At 36.0% G+C, this 24,224-nt stretch overlaps 1 protein-coding gene across 5 annotated transcripts in view; it reads left to right on the top strand.

The window, feature by feature from the left end:
* The window catches only part of MGAT4A (alpha-1,3-mannosyl-glycoprotein 4-beta-N-acetylglucosaminyltransferase A), a 139,944-nt gene that overhangs the window by 99,257 nt on the left and 16,463 nt on the right, over positions 1-24,224 (top strand). For all 5 annotated transcript variants that reach the window (XM_078146372.1, XM_078146369.1, XM_078146370.1 and 2 more), the window contains 3 exons: positions 639-685; positions 2,563-2,676; positions 10,263-10,338. In XM_078146372.1, the coding sequence (XP_078002498.1) occupies positions 639-685; positions 2,563-2,676; positions 10,263-10,338 (237 nt within the window). The remainder of the gene's footprint in view (positions 1-638; positions 686-2,562; positions 2,677-10,262; positions 10,339-24,224) is intronic.

Genomic DNA, 24,224 nt, shown 5'->3' with positions numbered 1-24,224 from the left:
GGGAGAGCCTTGAGGTGAGGAGACGAATTATGAGATCATTGGAATACTCCAGGTGAGAAGTGACAAAGACATTAGTTAAGGTGGTGACTGTGAGAGTAGAAAGAAGGTGGCAGATGAGAGAGATACTATAGGGGTAGACAGTGTCATGTACAGAAATGGCAAGATTTGGTAATGGATTGGCTATAGGAGGTGATGGGCAGTTAGGAGTTGAGGATAATGGTAAGATTATTCATCTTGGACACTGGAAAGATAGCGCCCTTGACAGAAACAGGGAAATTCAGAAGAGGGGCCATGGTGGTAGGAGGGGAGGCAGAGAGTTAATGAGTTCTATTTCAAATATGTTACATTTGAGAGGTCTATGGGACATTGAGCTGGAGGTATTAAATTGTCACAGGGTGATGTGGGAGTGAATGAAACTCAGAAGATAAACTGGGGTTAGATAAATAGATCCGTGAGTCATCTGAGAGGCGTAGAGAGGGGCATGAGGGGAAGGGGAAAAGGGAAGATAAGTCTTCCTAATTCTAAGGCCAGCCAGCTCTCTGTCCACTATGCTGTGTTTTCTCTCATCTCATTATATATAGTGATAAATGTCAAAGAACATGAACATGACTAAAAAAAAATTTTTTTTTATTTTTCAGACGGATCTAGATTATGTACACAGTGTTGTAGCCATTCTGGAGAAAGAGTAAGTTATTTCTAATTAAAGAATTAGATATTTTAATTGCCACCTCGTTGTCTTTTGACCTTTTTTACTCATAGAAAATATAAAATAGCACATCTTTTATGTAGTATCTTTCTTGATGAAGTTCAAAACATGATATTAAACTTCTTATAATTTATCTGAAATTACTGGGAAGTAGGACAATCTAAGACACAAAAGAGGGTCTGCAAGCAGGAGATCTTAAGGTTCCTTATGTATTGAACTTCCACAACAATTTTTAATCCTAAAAGCCATGATATCTAGAGATTCTACCTATCCCCCTAGCCCCATGTCTTCTGCCTTCAAATTTTGTCCACTTGACTTTGTAAAGATACATTGATATTCAGTAAAACATTTTCAATTCAGTAAACATTTATTAAGAACCTACTGTACGCCAGGCACTATGATAAGCACTGGGCATACAAATAAGAAAAAGACAGTCCTTGCCCTCAGAGAACTTACAGACTAATGGAGGAAGACAACACATGGAAGGAGGCAGGTGAGACTGGGAGAGGGAGTGGGTGGAACAGGGGGTGTGAAGTTCCATGGAGTCCAAACCAAGCAGAGCTGCTGATGGAAAGTGGATAAGTTAGCTGGAAAAAGAGATGGCTCAGCAGTTAGAATGCAGAGCCTCGATTCTGGAGTACCTTAGTTCAGATCCAGCCTCAGACAATAGCTGTGTGACCCTGGGCAAATCGTTTGACCTCTGTTTGCCTTACTCTACTGGAGAAGGAAGTGGCAAACCACTCCAGTATTTTTGGCAACTAAGCGGTACAGTGGATAGAATACCAAGCCTGGAGTCAGAAAGACTCATCTTCCTGAGTTTAAATTTGGCCTGAGACACTCACTAGCTGTGTGACCCTGGGCAAGTCGCCTAACCCTGTTTGTCTCCGTTTTTTCATCTGTAAAATGAGCTGGAGAAGGAAATGGCAAAACATTCCAGTATCTTTGCCAAGAAAACCCCAAATGGGGTCATGAAGAGTCAGACTGAATAGACTGAACAACAATAACAACAAATCAGGTCCTAGCCTTTTATAAAGGAGGGCTTTTAGGTTATTTTCATTTTCTACCCTCCAGCCCTGTAATCAGAGTGGAGAGGAGGGAAGCTAAAGAAGTAAAATATCCAGAACTGAGCCATCAACATGATGATGAGATTTCAGGTGATCGGCTTTTTTTTCCCTTTCCTTTCTTTCCTTCTTTCCTTCTTTCCTCTTTCCTTCTTTCCTTCTTTCCTTCTTTCTTCTTCCTTCTTCCTTCCTTCCTTCCTTCCTTCCTTCCTTCCTTCCTTCCTTCCTTCCTTCCTTCCTTCCTTCCTTCCTTCCTTCCTTCCTTCCTTCCTTCCTTCCTTCCTTCCTTCCTTCCTTCCTTCCTTCTTTTCTTTCTCAGTGGGGTTAAGTGACTTACTTGTCCAGAGTCACATAGCTAGTAAGTGTTATGTGTCTGAGGTCGGATTTGAACTCAGGTCTTCCTGAATCCAGGGCCGGTGCTCTATCCACTGCACCACCTAGCTGCCCCATGATCAGCTTTTCTCGGGGTGGGGCATGATGTTCCTCAAGTCTAGACCAAGCAAAAGTTCTGTTACTCTTTGTTCTTTGACCTAAGCAATTTTCATGACATTATCATTAAAACTTAAGGTTTTTATAATTGGACATTTAAGATGTAGTTCACTTTACTTTTTTTCTTCCATCAGAGGAATAATACTGTTTTGCTTATTGTCATTCTGATGAATGAGATAGATGAACAAATTCATTTAACATATTTATTATAATGATTAATGATTTGTTTTCTGTCAGATTTAGTAAGAATGGCAAGAAGAAAAATAAATCACACTTAAGTAACTCAGTTGACCTTTATTATGATAGATTTTCTACGGAAATCAATTCTGGTTTGATGGAAATAATATCCCCTCCTGCAACTTATTATCCTGACTTCACAAACTTAAAGAAGACATTTGGAGACTCAAAAGAAAGAGTAAAGTAAGATTTTTAAAAATAACTTGACTTCTGTTGTTCATAAAATGCTTGAATATAAATTCTCTTATAGTAATGTTGGGAGGGGCAGAGATATTCATATATATTAAATAAAAGTAATAATAATGACCAACATTTATAAAGTGTTTCAAAGCACTTTGAGCCTCTCATTTGAGGCTCACAACAACCCTGTGAGGTAGGTCCTAGAGGTATGATTATTACCATTTTACAGATAAGAAAGCTGAGGCTCACTGAAGTTAAATGATTTGCTCAAGATCAAATAGCTAGTAAATGAGAGTGGTTGTTACCTCTGAACGCCAGGACACAGTAATATTTAGGGTATTCTGAAGACTTGTCTTTGTTTAATATCTAACTTTTAGTTTATGTTTTAAAAATATGTAGCATCCCAAATAATTCCAAAAGCTGAAAATAATAAAAACAATACACCTATTAAGCACCTGCTGAATACAGAATGCAGCTAAGTGCTTATGGGAAATAAAAGATTTAGATAACCTGTAGAGTTCTTGACTTTGTGGAATTTACATACAGTCTAGTAAACTGTAAAATTTAAATTAGTAATTTGTTTTATCTAAGATACTTGGCCAATTTAGATGTAAATTTCACTGAATAGAATTAAGCCACATTTCTAATGTTTGAATTATTTGCTTGATTAATGTGTCCTATTGCATTTAGCATTTATTTGGTGCCTAGTATATGCAACATATTGAACTAAGCACTGGAGTTTGCTTCGTTGTCGTATCATTTATTGCAGAACTTTAACTGTGGATTAGAGCCCATTTTGCAAATAAGTACACCCATGAACAGGAGAGTCCTTCTGAGATTCAAACTGGGTCCTGTTGTTTTCCTACATCTGTCCCCCTAACCAAATTCCTCTCAGTGATTTTATTGTGTTTACATAGGAGTAGAATTGGTAGAAATGTTACTTGACTTAGGGAAACTTTTTAATATATTTCCAAATTTTCTTGAAAATTTGCTGTATTAGTGGGTATTTTTGTCTTTTCACTGTAGGGAAATATGAGGAGTCTTTGAATAGGGGAAAGACTTTTTCATTAAGGAGAGTTTTATGGAGAGGGGTGAGAAAAAATTAAACTTTGGTAAATTCAAACCCAGGTATTTGACTTGCTAAACCAATTTGTAATATAGAATTTTGTTTTAGATGCTTAGGAGAATATTTGGCATCTGGAAAATAGATGTGAAAAAAATTTTTTTAAAAAAAGAAAATAGGTGTGATTCAAAAGTTAAGCAAACTTTTCCAACAGTTATCTGCAGTGCTGTGCAGCACAGGGTGCTGCTTTGAAAACTTATATTTGCTAGGTAGTGTAAATCTTGGTTTAAGAAAGAGTACTACTATGGAAAATTTGACCAAAGGCTTATTTTTTGAGATTAAATTTTATTTTAAAAACATTACCAAGCATTTTTTTCTCCCCATCTCTCCTTTACCCACTGGAGAGAAAAAAAGAACAACGAAACCCTTGTAACAAATGTGTATAGTTAGGGAAAACACATTCCTACATAGGCTATGTCCAAAAGTGTGTATTTCATGCTTCATATCAGTCCATCACCTTTCTGTCACGAAGTGGGTAGTTTTCTTCATCATTGTTCCTTTAGAATCATGATTGATTACTCTTTCAATCAGAGTTCTTGAATCTTTCAAAATGGTTAGATTCTACAATGTTGATTTCATGGTATAAATTCTTCTGGTCCTGCTCACTTCACTCTGTATCACGCCATACAGGTCTTCCCAGGTTTCGTTGAAACCATCTTTCTCACAGAGCAATAATATTCCTTTACATTCATATACCATAATTTGTTCAGTTAATTCCCTATTTGATGGGAGCCCCCTTATTTTTCCAGTTCATTGCTGCCATAAAAGAACTGCTATAAGTGTTTTTATATATGTGGAACTTTTTCTTCTTTCTTTGATCTCTCTGGAAAATAGACTTAGTAGTGGTATATTACTGGGTCAAAGGGTATATACCCAGAGTAACCATTTGGGCATAGTAACAAATTCCTTTTCAGAATGGCTAGATGAATTTACAGCTTTATCCTCAGTATTCTTGTTTTCTCACAGACTCTTCAACATTTGTCATTTTCTCAACTTTGCTGATCTAATGGGTGTAAAGTGGAACTTCAGAGTTGCTTTAATTTACATTTCTCTAATCATTAGTGACTTGGAACATTTTTTCATGTGGCTATAAATAGCTTGGATTTTTTTCCTTTGTGAACTGACTATTCATATCCTTTGGCCACTTATTAGTTGAGGAAAGGCTTTTTACTCTTAGAAACTTGATTCTGTTACTTACATATCTTTGAAGTGAGACCTTTTTCAGGAAAACTTGCTGTAAAAGTGTTTTCCTAGTTAATGGTTTTCCTTCTAATTTACCTTCTTTGGTTTTGTTTGTACAAAACCCTTTTAAATTTTGTTATTAAATCTGTCCATTTTATCTTTTGTTACCCTCTCTTTCCCTTGTTTGGTCATGAACCCTTCCTCTCCCGTAGATCTGAAAGGAAATTTCTTCCTCGTTCTTTGAATTTTTTAGGATGGGACCTTCTGTCTCTAGGTCACGTATCCATTTAGAGCTTATCTTGGAATATAGTGTAAGGTATTGATCTAACCCTGATTTCTGACAGATTGCTGTCTACTTTTCGCAGCAGTTTGTTAGATAGTGAGTCCTTACCACAGTAGCCAGATACTAGGCTTCTCTGTGTGTTTGCTTCTATACGTTGTGTACCTAATCTGTTTCACTGATATTTACTGGTTTTAAACCAGTACCTAATTATTTTGATGATTACTGTTTTGAGGTGTAATTTTAGATCTTGGGCTGCTAGCCACACTTCCTTCCCACTTTTTTCATTATTTCCCTTGAGGTTCTTAACTTTTTGTTCTTCTAGTTGAATTTTTATTGTTTTTTTTTCAATTTCTATAAAGTAATCACCTAAGGATTATGTTAACAAATGTTTGTCTTTCTTAATCATACCCAATCTAGACTTGAGTATTTTTGGGGCATGATTTTGAATCCTCTTTTATCACCCCCCAAAGCTTCTACCAGTCTTATAGATATGTAGACCACTTTGAAACCTCATACTTGTACATAATAAATACTCTGTTCAAGAAAAGAGTCTGAAGATACTGGATTTGAGCATTGATTAGCATTTCAGAAAATGGAATTGACTATCTTAACAGATAGGAAATTACTGATTACTAGTGTGCTGGTCATATCGGAATCAGCTGTATAGGCAAATCATTAGCTTATAGAGCAAGCATCAGAGTAAGTACACTAAATTTGAAGAAAAGATAAAGATAGAAGACATGGAGTGTAATGAAAGCAGCCCTATTCAGACCTCTTTAAACTGTTGTAGACTTAGAAAAATGGAAATTGCTCCAAAATTAACTATGTTGATTATCATTGTCTGTTAAAGTTTAACTTATGGGAGAAGTCATTCCTGAAAGTGAGAAAACTAATAGAGCCCAGAAGTCCCATCAGCCTATAAATGCATAATCTCTTTGCCCGATAGACATGCTACAGCTAGGGACAACCCTGGTGTAGAGTACAGGTTTTTTTACAAGTCATTCCAGAAAAGGATGAGGGAGCTTGAGCAAGCAGTATTGATTCATAAAATAATGAAAAGCAGTTGAGAAATTGTGCCTGGAGAGAAGTGCAACAAATATGTAAAGTAGAACTGATCTGTGGGCATTTCTTCTATAATCTCTTTTCACCTCCAACAGTAGTGAAATTCTATCAGAATTCTTGTCACCTTAGTACCTGATGTACCATGTGAAAAATTGGAGGTAACTCAATTGAAAAGGCATTCAAGGATGAATTTTCAAGATATCTTGGAAGGGGGAAATTTCATTAAAATCCAGAAAACCACAGACGTCGCTTTTAATACTGCAGCACCTTCCCTTCTGCTCTCCTTCTATCCCTGCAACCAAGAAGACATCAGTAACTACTAACTGATATGCCAGATTTCTCATCTGTACAAAATCTTTGAGAATAATCAGTGTGTATATCAAGAATATCCTTGATGAAAACATGAGAAGGTAATGGGATTTTGTAAATGATTTTCTTCAATAAACCACATCCTTCTAGTTACATAGCTGTCTGAGAATTAGAAAAAATATTAATATTCATCTATATTTAGAATCAAATGCTTTAAAAATCAGAATGGTGTAGAGCAAAATGTGGTATTATGAAATAGTAATCATATTTGGTACTGGTTACAAAATAGAAAAGTATATTAGTGGAACAGACTAGATGAGATAAGGAAGACCTAGAAGCTGATGAACTGCTTATAGTAGCCCAGTATCTGATAACTCCAAGAATGCAAAGTTTTGGAGAAAGGGCTTGTTCTTTGTAGAAGAATTACTGGGAAAACTGGTAGAACATAGGTTTAGATTTGTGTCTTAAATACTAAAGCTCCAAAAGGATTTGTCCTAACTATAGAAGGGTATGCCATTAAAAAAAATAGGAAAGTAGCTTTTACAACTGTAGCGAGGGCAAGAGTTCATAACCAAAAGATATAGAAAAGATTATAAAAGAAAAAAAAGGCAATTTCAGTCATATATAATTTTAAAAACTTTGGCAAGAACAAAATTAGTGCAGGTGGAATAAGAAGAGAAGCTGTTAATTGGGAGAAAATCTTGCATCATTTATCTCTGGTATCACTAATGAAAGTCAGGGACCAGTGATTCATAGCAAATGGACATAATCTATATAACTCAGAGACATTTCCCAATGGATAAGTGATCAAGGTTAATAAAGAAAATTTTAAAAAGAAATGCAACAAGAAATAATGCTTCACATCCCTAATAATAAGAGAAATGCAAACTGTATGTATCGTATTGATGCAGATAATAGCAGTTGACCTTTTTACAGCTCTTTAAGATCTGCAAAGCACTTTAAATACAGTATCTCCTTTTATGTTGATAAAACATAATAGTCAGTGTTAGAGAAGCAGTAGGAAGTCAGGCATACACATGCACAGTTGGTAGAGCTATGAGGTGACTTATCTCCTAGAAATCATTTTGGAATTACATGAAAAGAACTATTCATACCCTTTGACCAGTTGATCCTATCATGGCAGGAAGATACCTTTTATACCAAAATAATTAAAGCTACCATTTAAATAGCACTTTTAGGTTTGCAAAGCACTTTACATATATTGTCTTGTTTTATTTGATTCTCTTATCACCTATGTGAGATAGGTGCTGTTATTAATATTCATAAAATATTCCTAACAACACATTTTGTAGCACCCAAAAAAGTGTTGACAGTGGGCTTTTATCAGTTGAGGAATGACTGAACAAATTGTGGCATGTGACTGTAATGGAATATTACTATGCCATAATGAAAGGATGAGTATGAGGAGTTCAGAGAAACATGGGAAGACTTGTATGAATTGATATATAAGCAAAGAAAACAACTGGGAAAAGAGTTTACTCAGTGACTACAAAAAAGAAAATAAAAATGACATTGAAAGATTAACAGAAATCAGGCTGATACTTGGCTCCAAAGGAACAATGATAAAATAAACATACTTGCCACTTCCCAATAGAAAGGTGATGGATTACAAGTATGGCATGTTACATATGTAATCAGACTTGTTTCCTTTGTCTTTTTTCCTTTATTTGGCTTTGCTTGTACAGAAAAAAAAAGACCCTTGAAACAAAGTGTACGCTAAACTTAAATTATACTGACAAATATGTCTTCAGTGATATTCAGTAACCCCAAGTATCAGTGTCAAATGAGGTCTCAAGTAAGGAGATACTATTTAATAATCATTTATACAAATTATATGTAACTGTACATATTTAATTCATCTTAGGTGCTTAAAGTCTTAGTTGATGTTCTCTGTAGATCCCAAACAAAAGAATTCCCTGTTAATAGTATGAATGTCCATAAATTCCTATTTATAGGTAATATTGTAGTAATTGGGTCAAGTAGGTAAAAAAAACCCAAACAAACCTCAAAACTAATAATACTTCCTCAGAGGAAATTCATAACTATTCAAAATAAATTGACTTAGCCATCCGTTATGGAAAATCAAGTGAATTTAAAAGGATTATTTTCCAGACTCTGAAAAGCAGATATGTTGAGTTAGCCTATTAGGATATGTATATTTTCATCAGGTGCTGAGGATGACTTGGGCTTAGGATTCAGTGGGAGGAAGAGATCAGTTCTGACTGCATTTGGGAAATTGGAAAGTATTGTCACTCTTCCCAGAGTACATGCCACAGAATCCCTTCCTTCAGCACCACTATCCTTCCACCTATTGCTGCAAGTCTTGGAACACTGCAGACATGGAAAATTCATAAGTGTATATGATTTAAAGGGCAGTGAAAGACATATTATAGCTGTAACAAGGTTTCAGTGTGTTATTGATGAGAAATTGTTCTCCAAAGTGGTGTAAAAAATATTAGGAGAAAAGTAAGTGGGCCAGTCATGTACCAAATATGAGGGATGAAAGAAAAACAGTTGGGGTGCTACATTGGTGCCCTCCAGGTTACCAATTACAAGAATGGGAGAGAGGCCTTTACCTCATTGTGTAGGACCTATACGGATAATTTGTGGAAATAACTAGACAAGAATTGCAGAAAGGTTTGAAAGAGGATGTGTGACTTTTATCAGTGGAAAGAATATTATAGATTTTCTATAAAGAATTTACAGAAAGCCATGGATAAGAATTGCATAGAATGAAAAATCACAGAGGTGTGATTGGCAGTGGTAGAAGGAATATTTACCCCAGTGAAATCAGATTTGTCTAAATGTACAATTTCCAGGTCCATAGGATTCTCAGTATAGGATAGGATATGTTTAGGATAACAGTTTTGTCTTTCTGGAAGATAGTTGAAACAGTGCAAAGTGATGTAATAATGTTAATGTCTCTCATTGACAAACATTTCCACAAGAAAAAAGTTCTAACATACATACAGAGGCTTGTTTTATACTTGACTCTGATTCAGTGAATGCTGTTGGGGTTATTTTATGTGTTTTTTGTTTTGTTTTATTTAAATCCCACACAATTTCAACTTTTCCCCAACCTCATTAGATTTTTTTTTTGTGGTTATTCAGGTAATCTCTTTCCAAGTCAAAATTTACCATGATGTTCTTAGTCTTTCTCAGGTCTGTGTACTTTATTTTGGCAGGCTGCTTGTTGTAGGATAAAGTTTTCTAACTTGTTTGATGCCTATTCTCTGACTAACCCCTCCTAAGTACATAAAAGAAGAAGAAGAAAATTATTGAATCATTTAAGCAAAATAGGTGCACTTTCCCAAGGTGTATTAGAATCTGTACAGCTCTCACCCACCCACATTTTCCCTTCACTGACTAACCAGTTATGAAAAAGAGGAATACTAAATTTATTCTTTGAAATTTTTCAAAAAGTTTATAAAAACAAGTCAGAAATACCACCAAATCCATCTTAACCCACTCACAATTTGAGACTGATTGGGAATTTAACTTGAACCTGATCAAGTAGGCTGTTTTCCACTGATGGAGTGGAGCATAAATATTTAGTTAAATTCCATGTTTAATTTCTAATTCATGTTTTTGATGACTTTTTTATTTCAGGTGGAGGACAAAGCAAAACTTGGATTATTGTTTTCTTATGATGTATGCTCAGGAAAAAGGCATTTATTACATTCAGGTAGTGTGTTTTTAAAAGAATTATTTATAGGATAGTTTTGTAAAATGAATCTTTTTTTGAAAAAAGTTTCATAAGCATAATCTTGATAAAGCAAGAAGGTTAAAAAGCCTTCTCAAGTGTATAACTTCATTACCATCTTATAAATTCTAAATTTTCCTAAAGAGGTAGGTTTAAACATTTAAAAAATTTGAATCCTCTTTTTATATGTTAAAATGTCATAGATTTTAAAATATTATTGAAATAAAATGCCTTCAAAATTATTGGTTTGTAATTTATGGTAACATAGAGAAGTCTGGGCTAAAGTTTATTTTTGCTTTAAATTAATATAAATAAAAATTAATGTTTTTAAGAGCTTATGATTGCATCAATATATTTAAAACACTTAAGAGTGCCAATTTTTATTAGATACCCTCATACATTCTAGAACAAAGATGTGAAACTCTTGGTCTTCCCTCAACACTTCTGAGTGCAGCCAAAACCAGATTGAAATGTAATTGAGAAATGTTTAACAAAATAAATAAGAGTACAGTACAACAAAGATAATGTTAATTGGGATTTTCAAAGTCAGTATGTGGCCAGCAGGAATCAGCTTGTGTTTGAGTTTGACACCAGTGCTCTAGAATTACCTCATAGTAGATTGAAAACTAAGCTGAAATTTAGATGACTTGGGTTCTAGTTCCAGTTCTGTGACTAATTTGATCTGTTAGCTACATCAAATGACTTAATGTTACTTGGCTTTAATTTTCTCAGTTATAAAATGAAAGGCATTGGACTAAGTTCATCTCTCAGATCTCTTAAAGCTGTCAAAGTAAAGCTTTATGAACAGCTGTCATAGTCATTACGCATTGGTTTTATTTATTTGTTAAAGCATACCCCTGAGGTTCTCAAGGATACTTTTTTAAGCCAAGTTTGAGGTACTACATATTTTTTATAGTAATAAAATTGCATTTCTTTAAAATGTTTATTATTTCAATTGGCCTCCTCTCTGGTAGTGTAAATTAGTGAGATTTCACTACATAGGATTAGGAATTAAGTTCAGCTTAGACTTATGCATCCACTAAATTATTGTGTTATATAAAAGAACTGGACAGGGGCATGTAGTGCTCAATTGTCTTGACCCATGTAAGTTAAGTGCTATTGGAGGTTCACAAGGAATTGTATCTCTGTCAGTAGGCATGTAACACTTCCAGGATGAATCCCTTGACAGTTGTGACACACTGGTGGCAGCCTTTATACAGCTATGCTGCCCTCACTGTGATGGATAGAACCTCTGTTTCCTTTCATGAGTAACCTTGTTATCACTGCATAGATATTCTTGGAATGCATAGCTTGTAAACTGATGGTTCTTAGCTCAAGTTTATTCTTTGTCATCTTCCACAGAGAGAATTAGGCCAATGGAGCCTTCTTCTTTGTGTTCCCAGGATTTTGCAATCATTCTCTTCACATTCTATATGATAACTGATCATGAACATGTGTGTACATGCACATACACATGCATGCGTACACAGATACCTATATATGTACACATGCATGCATGCACATATACATGTATACACACACACATACATACATACACGCACATATATATATTAAAAGACCATTGGTTTTGGAGTCAGAAGACCTGACTTCAAATTCAGTATCGGTCACTATCTGTGTGATTTTAGGCAAGTTACTATTTTTTGGTAATCATTTTGGTAAGGTAAGGTTTTTGTTAATATTTTTTGATTTTATGTGACAGTCCTTTCCTCTTGAAACAGCCTCACTGAACCCTTCCTCATAAAAAAGAAAAACAATTAAGCAAAACCAAACAACATGAATAATGATAGATGACAGCATATACCAGATTCGATATCCAGAGTCTCCCAACTCTGTAGTGAGAGAAGAATGGTGTATTTTATTATTTGCTCTCTTCCTTCAATTAAATAAGATACAATTACCTTTTAGTGTTATTTTCATTTACATTATTGTAGTCACTGTATATATTTTTCTCTTAGTTCTGCTTTATTGTACTCTGCATCTGTTGACACAGGTCTTAGGATGTGTCTCTGAATTTATTTATTCATAATTTCTTGTGGGGCAGTTAAGTGGCGCAGTGGATAGAGCACCGGCCCTGAAGTCAGGAGGACCTGAGTTCAGATCCAGCCTCAGACCAAACACTTGACACTTACTAGCTTTGTGATCCTGGGCAAGTCATTTAACCCCAATTGCCTTAAAAAAAAAAACAAGACCATAATTTCTTATAACATAGTAATACTTCATTACATTCACATACTACAGTTTCTTTTTTTTTCCTTTTTTTTTTTAAGGCAGTTGGGGTTAAGTGACTTGCCCAGGGTCACACAGCTGGTGTCAGGTGTTTGGTCTGAGACCAGATTTGAACTCAGGTACTCCTGACTTCAGGGCCAGTGCTCTATCCACTGCGCCACCTAGCTGCCCCGCATACCACAGTTTCTTTAGTTATTTCTCAAGACATAGGCACATCACTTTTCTTCAAGTATTTTACTATGACAAAACTTTCTGACATTAATATTTTGGTATATATGGAATCTCTCTATCTTTTCCTTCCTTGCATACATTCACAGTAGTGGAATGGCTACAAGTCAGCAAATATAAACAATTAGTAATTTTTCTCACATAATTCCAAATTATTTTCCAGAACAGTTGAACCAATTCGTAGTTCTTCCAGTAGTATATGAATGTGCCAGCCCCTTCCACAGCCCTTTCAACGTTGACTTTTTCTATTTTTTATTATCTTTGCCAGTTTGGAGAGTAGGACATAAATCCTTAGAGTTGCCTCCATTTGAATATTTCTTATTGATTTGATGCAATTTTTCATATGATTGTTTATAATTCTTTTGAAAACTTTGTATCTTACCTTTTATCTCTTAGGAAATGGCTCTTGCTGTTAGATGCTTACATGAGTTCCTTATATATCTTGGACATTTGACTTTTTCATGGAAAGGGTTTTTTTTCTTAGTAATTTTTCTTCCTAGAAAAGTTACATTGATTTTATTTGTGGAAAATTTTATGTGATTGAAATTCTATTTTATGATCATTTTAATCCCTTGTTTGGTTAAAAATTCTCAGCCTTAAGATCACCTCCTTCCATTCTCTAGTTTTTGTCATTGTCTTTGTTTTATAATATGGCCTTTTAGTTTTGTGTTGTGTATTCAGTTGGGAATTTATTGTTGGTATATCAGTCAATCAGCAAGTATTTATTAAGTGCCTTCTATGTAATTTAAACCAGTGCCTAGTTTAAGATGCTGATATAAAACTATTTCTGCCACATTGCTTTCAGTTGTTGTAGTATTTCTCATCAGATGGGGAGTGTTAGGTTCACTAAGCACTGAACTGCCATGTTGGATTGCTTCTGTATCTTAGTTCCTAGTCTGTTCCACATTAGGTAAGTGCCCTAAGTCCCTCTCTCATTTCCCACAGACATCACATGAAGTGAAGTCTTTCCCAGTTCTCATGTCCTGTGATAGGATATGTGCTCATATTCTACTTTTATCATCTCACTGACCACATATTTTAATGATCATGAACTTTTTCTAATGACTCATAGATTGAGAAGTGTCGTGATATGTTGGCTAGTATCTGACTGGATTTGTAGTCCAGAAGATCTATGCTAAGGTCCTGCTTCTGAGGGTTACCAGCTGGGTGACTTTGGGCAAGTTCAGCTTCTAAAGCTTCAAGGAACTAGGACTTCTCAACTAAATTATAAGGGAGTGTGGTCCGCCCTAGCTACAAATCATGAGTCCTTAACATAGCTATGTAATAGGCATTCATGCCAGCTTGTCTATAAATATTATAAATTTTGTTACTTATCATGTGTCAGTGACACTAGGAGTCTTTGATTCTATTCAGCCTGCACCTATGTGGAGCAGTGGGGCCTTAAAGTCAGGTTGGGCTCTCCTGTCATTCCTTCCTTTATGTTCTGCTAATTTTAGTTTATCTTCCTTTCTTTTCTCAGTGGAAGTTTCTGCTGCTGCTTTCCCTTTCATTCCCTAGTGATTGGCTAGTCAGGAAACCTGGGTTTCTTGGACAGTACTTTTTTTTTTTTTTGCTTTTTGGTGAGGCATTTAGGGTTAAGTGACTTGTCCAGGGTCACACAGCTAGGAGCCATCAAGTGTGTGAGGTCAGATTTGAACTTGGGTCCTCCTGACTCCAAGGCCGGAGCTCTATCCACTGCACCACTCAGCTGCCCCCGAAAGCACTTTTTCTTACTGTTGCGACACATAAGGTCCATAATATAGGCTAACCCCTCCAGCCCTCCACCCAAAATTTTTTTAAAAAAAGATGCTGTTCAGAACTCTGGATCATTGTTTGGTTTTGGAAACCACAGTTTAGAAAGAACAGTAAGGGGGCAGCTAGGTGGCGCAGTGGATAGAGCACTGGCCCTGCAGTCAAGAGGACCTGAGTTCAAATCTGGCTTCAGACCAAACACTTGACATGTTCTAGCTGTGTGACCCTGGGCAAGTCACTTAACCCCAGTTGCGAAAGAAAGAAAGGCGGGAGGGAGGGAGGGAAGGAAGGAAGAAAGAAGAACAGTAAAAAGCTTGAGTATATACAGAGAAGGGTGACCCAGGGTAGTAAAGGTATTTTAAACCATACTATATGGAAGTTGTTTGAAGGAACTAAATATGCTTTGCCGGGAAAAGAGGAAAGTTAATCATGACTTGAACATTACCTTGAAACATTTGAAGAATTTTGTTGTGTGGGAAGACTGGCTTTAGAATTCTGTATTCCAAAGTACAGGATTAACTAAGGGATGAAAGTCATAGAAAGGCAAGTAATAGTTTAATGTGAGGAAGAACATCTTAATGGTTAGAGGTTTAAAAAAATGGAATGGATGAGTGGAGCCCAAAGGGCAGAGAGAAGCCAGGAAATTGCCTGAGGTCTCCCTGGTTTCCCTCAGAAACAACATTAAATCAAGCCTCTAAATGGATTCTGGAGTGATAAAACCTATAAAAAGATGGAGTAAGACAATTTTCCAGCTTAAGATAACTTAGAAGGACTTCAGGAAAGGTCTGTCTCATTTGGATGAAAGAGGAGTGCAGCCCAGAGCAGACAGTGTCTGGGCAAGCCAGCAGGAGGTTCTTAGCCACACCATAGATCAGCAGCTGAGGCCCCTTGGTTCTGGCTCAGCAGGCCAGCTGTGAGGCCTCTAGCCCTAGTAATCAGGCAGCAACAGGTATGACTTGGCCTGGCCACCCCAGCAGAATGAGCAAGCCACCAGCACCTGAGGCCACAGCACACAAAGTCAGTCTAGGCCCCTGGCCCCAGGAGGAGAGCTCAACTTTAAAAGCCACAAAATAGGCCCCCTGAAAATGAGCAAGAAGCAAAAACGAACATTGACCATAGAAAGTTACTGTGGTCAAAGGGAAGATCAAAACACAAACTCAGAAGAGGACAGTATTGTCAGAAAGCCTACATGTGAAACCTCAAAGGGGAATATGAATTGGTCACAAGCCCAAAAAGCCTTCTTAGAAGAGCTCAAAAATATTTTAAAAGTCAAATAAGAAGTAGAAGAAAAATTGGGAAAAGAAATGAGGGAGAGAGTCAACAGCTTGGAAAAGAAAGGACAAAAATTGAATGAAGAAAACAATTCCTTAAAAAGTAGAATTGAGGGGCAGCTAGGTGATGCAGTAGATAGAGCTTCGGCCTTGGAGTTAGGAGGACCTGAGTTCAAATTCGGCCTCAGACATATGACACTTACTAGCTGTGTGACCCTGGGCAAGTCACTTAACCCTGATTGCCACATCAAAAAAAGTATAATTGGCCAAATGGAAAAGGAGATACAAAAGCTAACTGAAGAAAATGTTTTCTTAAAAATTAGAAATGGCCAAGTGGAAGCTAATGGCTCTATGAGACATCGAGAATCAGGCAAACAAAATCAAAAGAATGAAAAATATAGAACAAAATGTAAAATATGTCATTGGAAAAACAGCTGACCTGGAAAATAGATCCAGGAGAGATAATTTAAGAGTTATTGGACTACCTGAAAACCATGATCAAAAGAAGAGCCTGGACAGCATCTTTTAAGAAATTATCAAGAAAGTCTGCCCTGATATCCTAGAACCAGAGAGTAAAATAATCATTAAAAGAATCCACCAGTCACCTTCTAAAAGAGATCCCAAAATAAAAACTCCAAGGAATATTGTAACCAAGTTCCAGAATTACCAGATCACAGAGAAAGTACTGCAAGCAGCCAGAAAGAAACAATTTAAATATTGTGGAGCCACAGTCAGGATTACACAGGACTTAGCTTTCACATTAAAGGATAGAAGGGCTTGGAATATGATATTCCAGAAGAAAAAGGAGCTTGGATTACAACCAAGAATCAACTGCCCAGCAAAATTGAGCATAATCTTTCAGGGGAAAAGATGGACATTCAGTGAAATAGAGAACTTCCAGTCATTCCTAATGAAAAGCCCAGAGGTGAGCAGAAAATTTGATCTTCAAATACAAGACTCAAAAGAAGCATAAAAAGGTAAACTGGCAAGAAAGAAAAAAATTTGTTATTTAATAAGGTTAAATTGTTTACATCCTTACATAGGAAGATGATACTTTTGTGACTCTTGAGAACTGTATCTTTATTAGGGCAGTTAGACAGAAGGTGTGGGTATAAGTTGACTTTGATGTGATGATATAAAAATATTAAGGGGTGAAAAAAAAGGATTGTACTGGAGAAGAGAAAAGGGCGAGGCAAAATAGGGTAAATTACATTACATGAAAAGGTGCAAAATACCTATTACAGTATAGGGAAAGAAGGTAGAGGAGGTGAGCATTGTTTGAACCTTACTTTCATCAGATTTGGCTCAGAAAGGAAATAACATACACATTCAGTTGGGAATAGAAATCTGTCTTACCCTATAGGGAAGTAGGAGAAGAAAGGGGAAAGAAAAGAGGGGGGCTGATAGAAGGGAGGGGGGCTGATAAAAGGGAGGGTAGATTGAGGGAGGTGGTGGTCAGAAGTAAAACACTGGTGAGGAGGAAAAGGGTGAAAGGTGAGAGAGAGAAAAGTATAAATGGAAAAATACAATAGAGAGAAAGACAGTAATCATAACTGTGAATGTGAATGGGATGAATTCTCCCACAAAACAGAAGTGGATAGTAGAGTGGGTTAAAAACCATAATTCTACAATACATTGTTTACCAGAAACATATTTGAAGCACAGAGATACACACAGAGTAAAGGTAAAAGGCTGGAGCAAAATATATTGTGCTTCAGCTGAAGTAAAAAAAGCAGGCCTATAAATCCTGATCTCAGATAAAGCAAAAGTGAAAATAGATCTAATTAAAAGAGAAAAGGAAGGAAACTACATCTTCTAAAAGTTCCCATAGACAAGGAAGTAATATCAATACTAAACATATATGCACCAAGTGGTATAGCATCCAGATTCTTAGAGGAGAAGTTAAGTAAGTTACAGGAAGACATAGACAGCAAAACTATACTAGTGGGGAACCTCAACCTCACCCTCTCAAAACAAGATGAATCTAACCATAAAGTAAACAAAAAAGAAATTAAGGTGGTGAATAAAATTTTAGAAAAGTTAGATATGAGAGACCCCCAGAGAAAACTGAATGGGAATAGAAAGGAATATACCCTTTACTCAGTATATAGCACCTACACAAAAATTGATCATGTATTAGTAGGGCACAAAAAACCTCACAATCCAATGAAGAAAGGCAGAAATATTAAACGCATTCTTTTTAGATCATGCAGTAGAAATTATATGTGACAGAGGAAAGATGCCTAAAATAACCTAATCTTAAAGAATAAATAGATCAAACACAAATCATAGAAACAATCAATAGTTTCATCAAATAGAATGACAATAATAAGATAACATACCAACAGTTATGGAATGCAGCCAAAGTGTTTCTTAGGGGAAATTTTATATGTCTAAATGCTTACATGAATAAAATAGAGAAAGAGGAGATCCATGAATTGGGTATACAACAAAAAAAGCTAGAAAAGAAAAAGAACAAATTTAAAATCCCCAATTAAATACCAAATCAGAAATTCTGAAAATCAAAGGAGAGATTAAGAAAATTGAAATTAAGAAAACTGTTGAACTAACAAATAAAACTAAGAGCTGACTTTATGAAAAAACCAATAAAATAGATAAATCTTTGGTAAATTTTATTAAAAAAAAGAAAGAAGAAAACGAAATGACGAATATCAAAAATTAAAAGGATGAATTCACCACCAGTGAAGAGGAAATTAAAACAATAATTATGAGCTATTTTGCCCAGCTGTATGCCAATAAATGTGATGATCAAAGTGAAATGGATGAATGTTTACAAAATTATAAATTGCCCAGATAACAGAAGAGAAAGTAAAATATCTAAATAACCCCATCTCAGAAAAAGAAATTGAACAAGCCATCAATGAACTCCCTAAGAAAAAATCTCCAGGGCCAGATGGATTTACAAGTTAATTCTACCAAACATTTAAAGAACAGTTAATTCCAGTGCTATATAAACTATTTGGAAAAATATGTGAAGAAGTCCTACCACATTCTTTCTGTGATACAAATATGGGGCTGATACCTAAACCAGGAAGAGTCAAAACAGAGAAAGAAAATTATAGACCAGTTTCACGAATGCATATTTTTTTTTGGCAGTCCTTACATGGAAGGCTAAGGAGTCTCCATTTCATTTTTTTAACTTAGTATTTTATTTTTCCCCAGTTACATGTAAAAACAGTTTTTAACATTCTTTTATTAAAACTTTGAGTTACAAATTCTCTCCCATCCTACCTCCCCTCATTGAGAAGGTAAACAGTTCAATATAGGTATACATGTGTAGTCATGCAAAGCATAGCCATAATTCACTAATGAATATTGATACAAAATTTTAAATAAAATATTATCAGAGAGATTGCAGCAATTTATAATGAGGATAATACACTATAACCAAGTGGGATTTATACCAGGAATGCAGAGCTGGTTCAATATTAGGAAAACAATCAGCATAGTTGATCATATCAATAATAAAACTAACAGAAATCATATGATTGTCTCAGTAGATGCACAAAAAGCTTTTGACAAAATACCATACCCGTTCCTACTAAAAACATTAGAGAGCATAGGAGTAAATGGATTTTTCCTTACAATGATAAGTAGCATCTATCTAAAACCATCAGCAAGCATTATATGTAATGGGGATAAGCTAGAAGCTTTCTCAGTAAGATCAGGGATGAAAGAAGGATGTCCATTATCACCACTGTTATTCAATATTGTACTAGAAATGTTATCTTTAGCAATAAGAGAAGAAAAGAAATTGAAGGACTTAGAATAGGCAGTGAGGAAACAAAGCTATCACTCTTTGCAGATGATGTGATGGTATACTTAGAGAATCCTAGAGAATCAACTAAAAAACTACTTGAAGTAGTCAACAACTTTAGCAAAGTTGCAGGATTTAAAATAAACCCACATAAACCATCAGCATTTCTATATATTACTGGCAAAGCTCTGCAGCAAGAGATAGAGAAATTCCCTTAAAAATAACTGTAGGCAGTATAAAATATTTGGGAGTCTACTTGCCGAGACAAACTAGGAACTATATGAACACAATTACAAATGCTTTTTGCACAAATAAAGTCTGGTCTAAATAATTGGGAAAATATCAGTTGCTTATGGGTAGTCCAAGATAATATAATAAAAATGACAATTCTACCTAAATTAATTACTTACTCAATGCCATGCCTAACTACCAAAAAGTTATTTTATAGAGCTAGGAAAAAATAATAACAGAATTCATCTAGAAGAACAAAAGGTCAAGAATATCAAGAGAATTAATGGGAAAAAATGCAAAGGAAAGTGTCCTATCTGTACCAGATTGAAAATTATATTGTAAAGCATCAGTCATCAAAACTACTTGTTTTGGCTAAGAAATAGAGTTGTGGATCAGTGGAATAGGTTAGGTTCACAAGACACAGTAGTCCATGACTATAGTAATCTATGGTTTGATAAACCCAAAGACTCCAGATTCTGGGATCAGAACTCAGTATTTGACAAAAAACTGCTAGGAAAACTGTAAAATAGTATGGCAGAAACTAGGCAGAGACTAACATCTTACACTGCATATCAAGATAAGGTCAAAATGGGTACATAATTTAGACATAAAGGGTGATACCATAAGCAAATTAGGAAAGCAGGGAATAGCTTACCTGTCAGATCTATGGAGAAGGGAAGAATTTGTGACTAAACAAGAGATAATGAACATTCTGAAATGCAAAATGGATAATTTTGATTAAATTAGAAAGTTTTTGCATAAACAAAGATGATGAAACCAATTTTAGAAGGAAATCAGAAAGCTGGGAAATAGTCTTTACAGTCAGTGTCTATGATAAAGTTCTCGTTTCTAAAATATATGGAGAACTAGGTCAAATTTATAAGAGTACAAGTCATTCCCCAATTGCTAAATGGTCAAAGGATATGAACAAGCAGTTTTCAGATGAAGAAATTAAAGCTATCTATAGTCATATTAAAAAAATGCTCTAAAGCACTATTGATTAGAAAAATGCAAATTAAAACAACTCTTGAGGTATCATCTCACACCTATCAGATTGGCTAATATGACAAATCAGGAAAATGATAAATGTTGGAGAAGATGTGGGAAAATTGGAACACTAGTACATTCTTGGTGGAGTTGTGAACTGATCCAACCATTCTGGAGAGCAATTTGAAACTATACCCAAAGGGCTATAAAACTGTGCATACCCTTTGATCCAGCAATACCACTATTAGGTTTGTATCCCAAAGAGAGCATAAAAAAGGGAAAAGGACCCTCATGTAGAAAAATATTTATCTTTTTTGTGCTGGTCAAGGATTGAAAATTGAGAAGATGCCCATCAGTTGGGGAATGGCTGAACAAGTTGTGGTATAGGAATGTAATGGAATACTATTATGCTCTAAGAAATGATGAGCAGGCAGATTGCAGAAAACACCTAGACTTACATGAATTGATGCTGAGTGAAGTGATCAGAACCAGGAGAACATTGTACACAGTAACAGCAATATTGTGTAAAGAATAACTTTGATAGAATAAGCTCTTCTCAGCAATACAGTAATTTAAAACAATTCCGAAAGACTCATGATGGAAAATGCTGTCCACATCCAGAGAAAGAACTATGGAGTCTGAATGCAGATCAAAAGCATATTATTTTCTCTCCTTTTTTTTCTTTCTCGTGGTTTTTCCCTTTTGTTCTGAGTCTTCTTTCACAACATGACCAATGTGGAAATATGTTTAATATGATTGTATATGTATAGCCAATATCAGATTACATGTCGACTTGGGGAGGAGAGAAGGAAGGAAGAGAGGGAGAAAAAATTTGGAACTCAAAATCTTACGGAAGTGAATGTCGAAAGCTGTCTTTACATGTAATTGGAAAAAATAAAATATTAAGTGGGGGAAAAAATGGAGTGGGCTGCCTTAAGGTAGCATTAAGGTTAAGGTAACATTCCTTGCTACCTGCTACTCAAGACCTTTTCTGATCCCTCCACCTATTACTGCTATCTCCTCAAATTATATTTCATTTACTTATCTATGTACATGTTATACATAGCCCTTTAGTGTAAGGTAATATCTTTGAGAAAAGAATTATTTCATTTTTATCTTTGCATCTAACAGTACCTTGAACATGAGGGAAACTTAATAAGTATATTTTGCTTTGTTTTAAAATTGTATTAATGCTTTTTTTAAAAAAATAACAATCATTTCCTGTTGTTTGCATCTGCAAAGGGCTATAATGGATATTAGCCTTGTTGGTTGTTTCTCTCAGTCAGGTTACTCAAGGGAGCTGGTTTTCATTCACTTATTGTACCTGCCCTATGCATTAGCCTAATTACTCTGTATTTTGACATTATTCTAGGAGTAGGTATATGTCCATCAGTCATCACTCCTACATCCCTCCTTTCTTTTCTTTAATAGCTTCAACCAGTCAGTCAGCAAATGTATATTAATCAGTTACTATGTGCTGGGCCCTGAGCTAATCCCTGAGGCTACAAAGAAAGGCCCTGTCCTCAAGGAGCTCACTTGCAGTTGAGGGAGAAAACATGCAAATACCTATGTACGTATCGGATGCAGTTTAAATAGAAGACAGTCTTGGGGGAAGGTTAAGTTTGGGGTGGGAGGGGGTGGGGCTCCAAGAAAGAGATCCTGTACTGTGGCAGAACCAGCATTTTTGTAAGCAGCTTAACTGGACTAGATAAAAGATAATAAAAATAGAAGCGTCACTTACATGTACAATAACATCAACATAAAAATATTTAATTTTGAAGACACAAATTACCATGATTCCAGTGAAGTTTGATTATCCACTTATTGATAAGTGATAGATTCATAGTATAAGACTTTTTTTTTAACATAGTGAGGGATTTTTTTTCTTTGCTTAGCTATCCATATTTGTTACAACAAATTTAGTTTTCCTTTTGATGGTATAGTTGGTGGGAGAGAGAGAAAATAGATTTTTATTCATTAAAAAAATTAACTTAAAAAAAACCCCCTGAGCTCCAAAGCCAGACTTGGTGGTGCACGCCTGTAATCTGAGCCTCTGGGGAGTCTGGGGCTGTTGGACCTCTTGACTCTTGAGTTTGGGAGGTCTGAGCTGAAGGGGGGCTATGCTGATTATTGGGTGTCTGCACTAAATCTGGCATCAATACTCGCGGCCCCCAGGTTGCCTAAGGTGAATCAGCCCTGGTTGGCATTGGAGCAGGTCAAAACTGCTGTGCAGATCATGAGTGGGATTGGGCCTGTGAATATTACTAGCACTTCAGTGTGGATGAGATAGATTCATTTCTTTAAATTAAAAAATAAAACAAAACACACACAAAAAAACTGTTGAGATCAAGCTCTACTTCCTCTAGGAACCCTTTTCCAGCCCCTGCCCCTGCCAGCTCCCTTTCCTCAAAGGCTACTTTCCATCCACCCAGTATTTTGCTTTTATGTATTAATTTATGTCATGTGTCTGTGTTGTCTCACTTCATTAGGCTTGGTTTTTTTAATATATATCTAGTGCTTAGCATAGTGCTTACTTAGCACATATGCTCGTTGGTTTGTTTTTTTTTTTTAAGTATTATGGAAAATAAATTGATCCATTCTCATATCCATCCCCTACTGAAGACAAAAGCTATTTCTAGGCTGGAGTTCACCTCTCTCCCTTTCCCCGCCCTTTCATTGATCTCGCCTCTTCTCTCTTCCCCGCCCCCTTATCTCTTCCTCTTTCTCTCCTCTCAGCCTAGGAATGAGGATTAACCCAGAAAGTTCAGTGTCCTATTTTTAGGGTTCCGCTCTCCCCATGAAAGCTAAGAGAACTCATGTACTTAACTGACTATCCTGTAGTTAGAACTCAGGGTGAGAAGCCTGTGATGATTCTGATGGTAGCAGCTGTGCAAACTGAACAACAGAATGCAGGCTTTCAGGTCTCTCCTCAGGATCTGGAACTTGAGAAGACTTTGGGTCTTTCCTAGCAACCAAGCAGTGGAAATGGGGTGCAGATACAGTGCTCCAGAGGCTAATGCTTATGTGGCATTGCCTGTCCTGAATCTAATGGCAGGAGCCCCAGAGGGCCAGTCATGGCCGTGGATGTTTGGCCTTTGGTCCCTTCAAGTCCCTTTCTAGCCTTCACAGATCTTACCCCCTTTGTCTACTACCATTCACATAAGCTTGGGGGGCTAATGGGTTTAGGAAGCCATATCAGATGGAAGGAGTAGAATGCTCTTAACTGCATAAGAGCTAAAATGGTTAAGCAAAATCAACCAATTTAACTGTGGTACCTTAATAGCATTTCACATCTGTAGTTCCCTTACCTCTCTACCAGGGAGGAAAGTGTGTCTCTTTATCTCTTTTCTGTGCCCAAGATTAGTCATTACAAC

This window comes from Phascolarctos cinereus, unplaced genomic scaffold (genome assembly GCF_003287225.1).
Source record: "Phascolarctos cinereus isolate Bilbo 61053 unplaced genomic scaffold, phaCin_HiC Scaffold_726;HRSCAF=1367, whole genome shotgun sequence".
Classification (NCBI taxonomy): domain Eukaryota; kingdom Metazoa; phylum Chordata; class Mammalia; order Diprotodontia; family Phascolarctidae; genus Phascolarctos; species Phascolarctos cinereus.
This window is presented reverse-complemented; position numbering and strand designations above follow the sequence as displayed.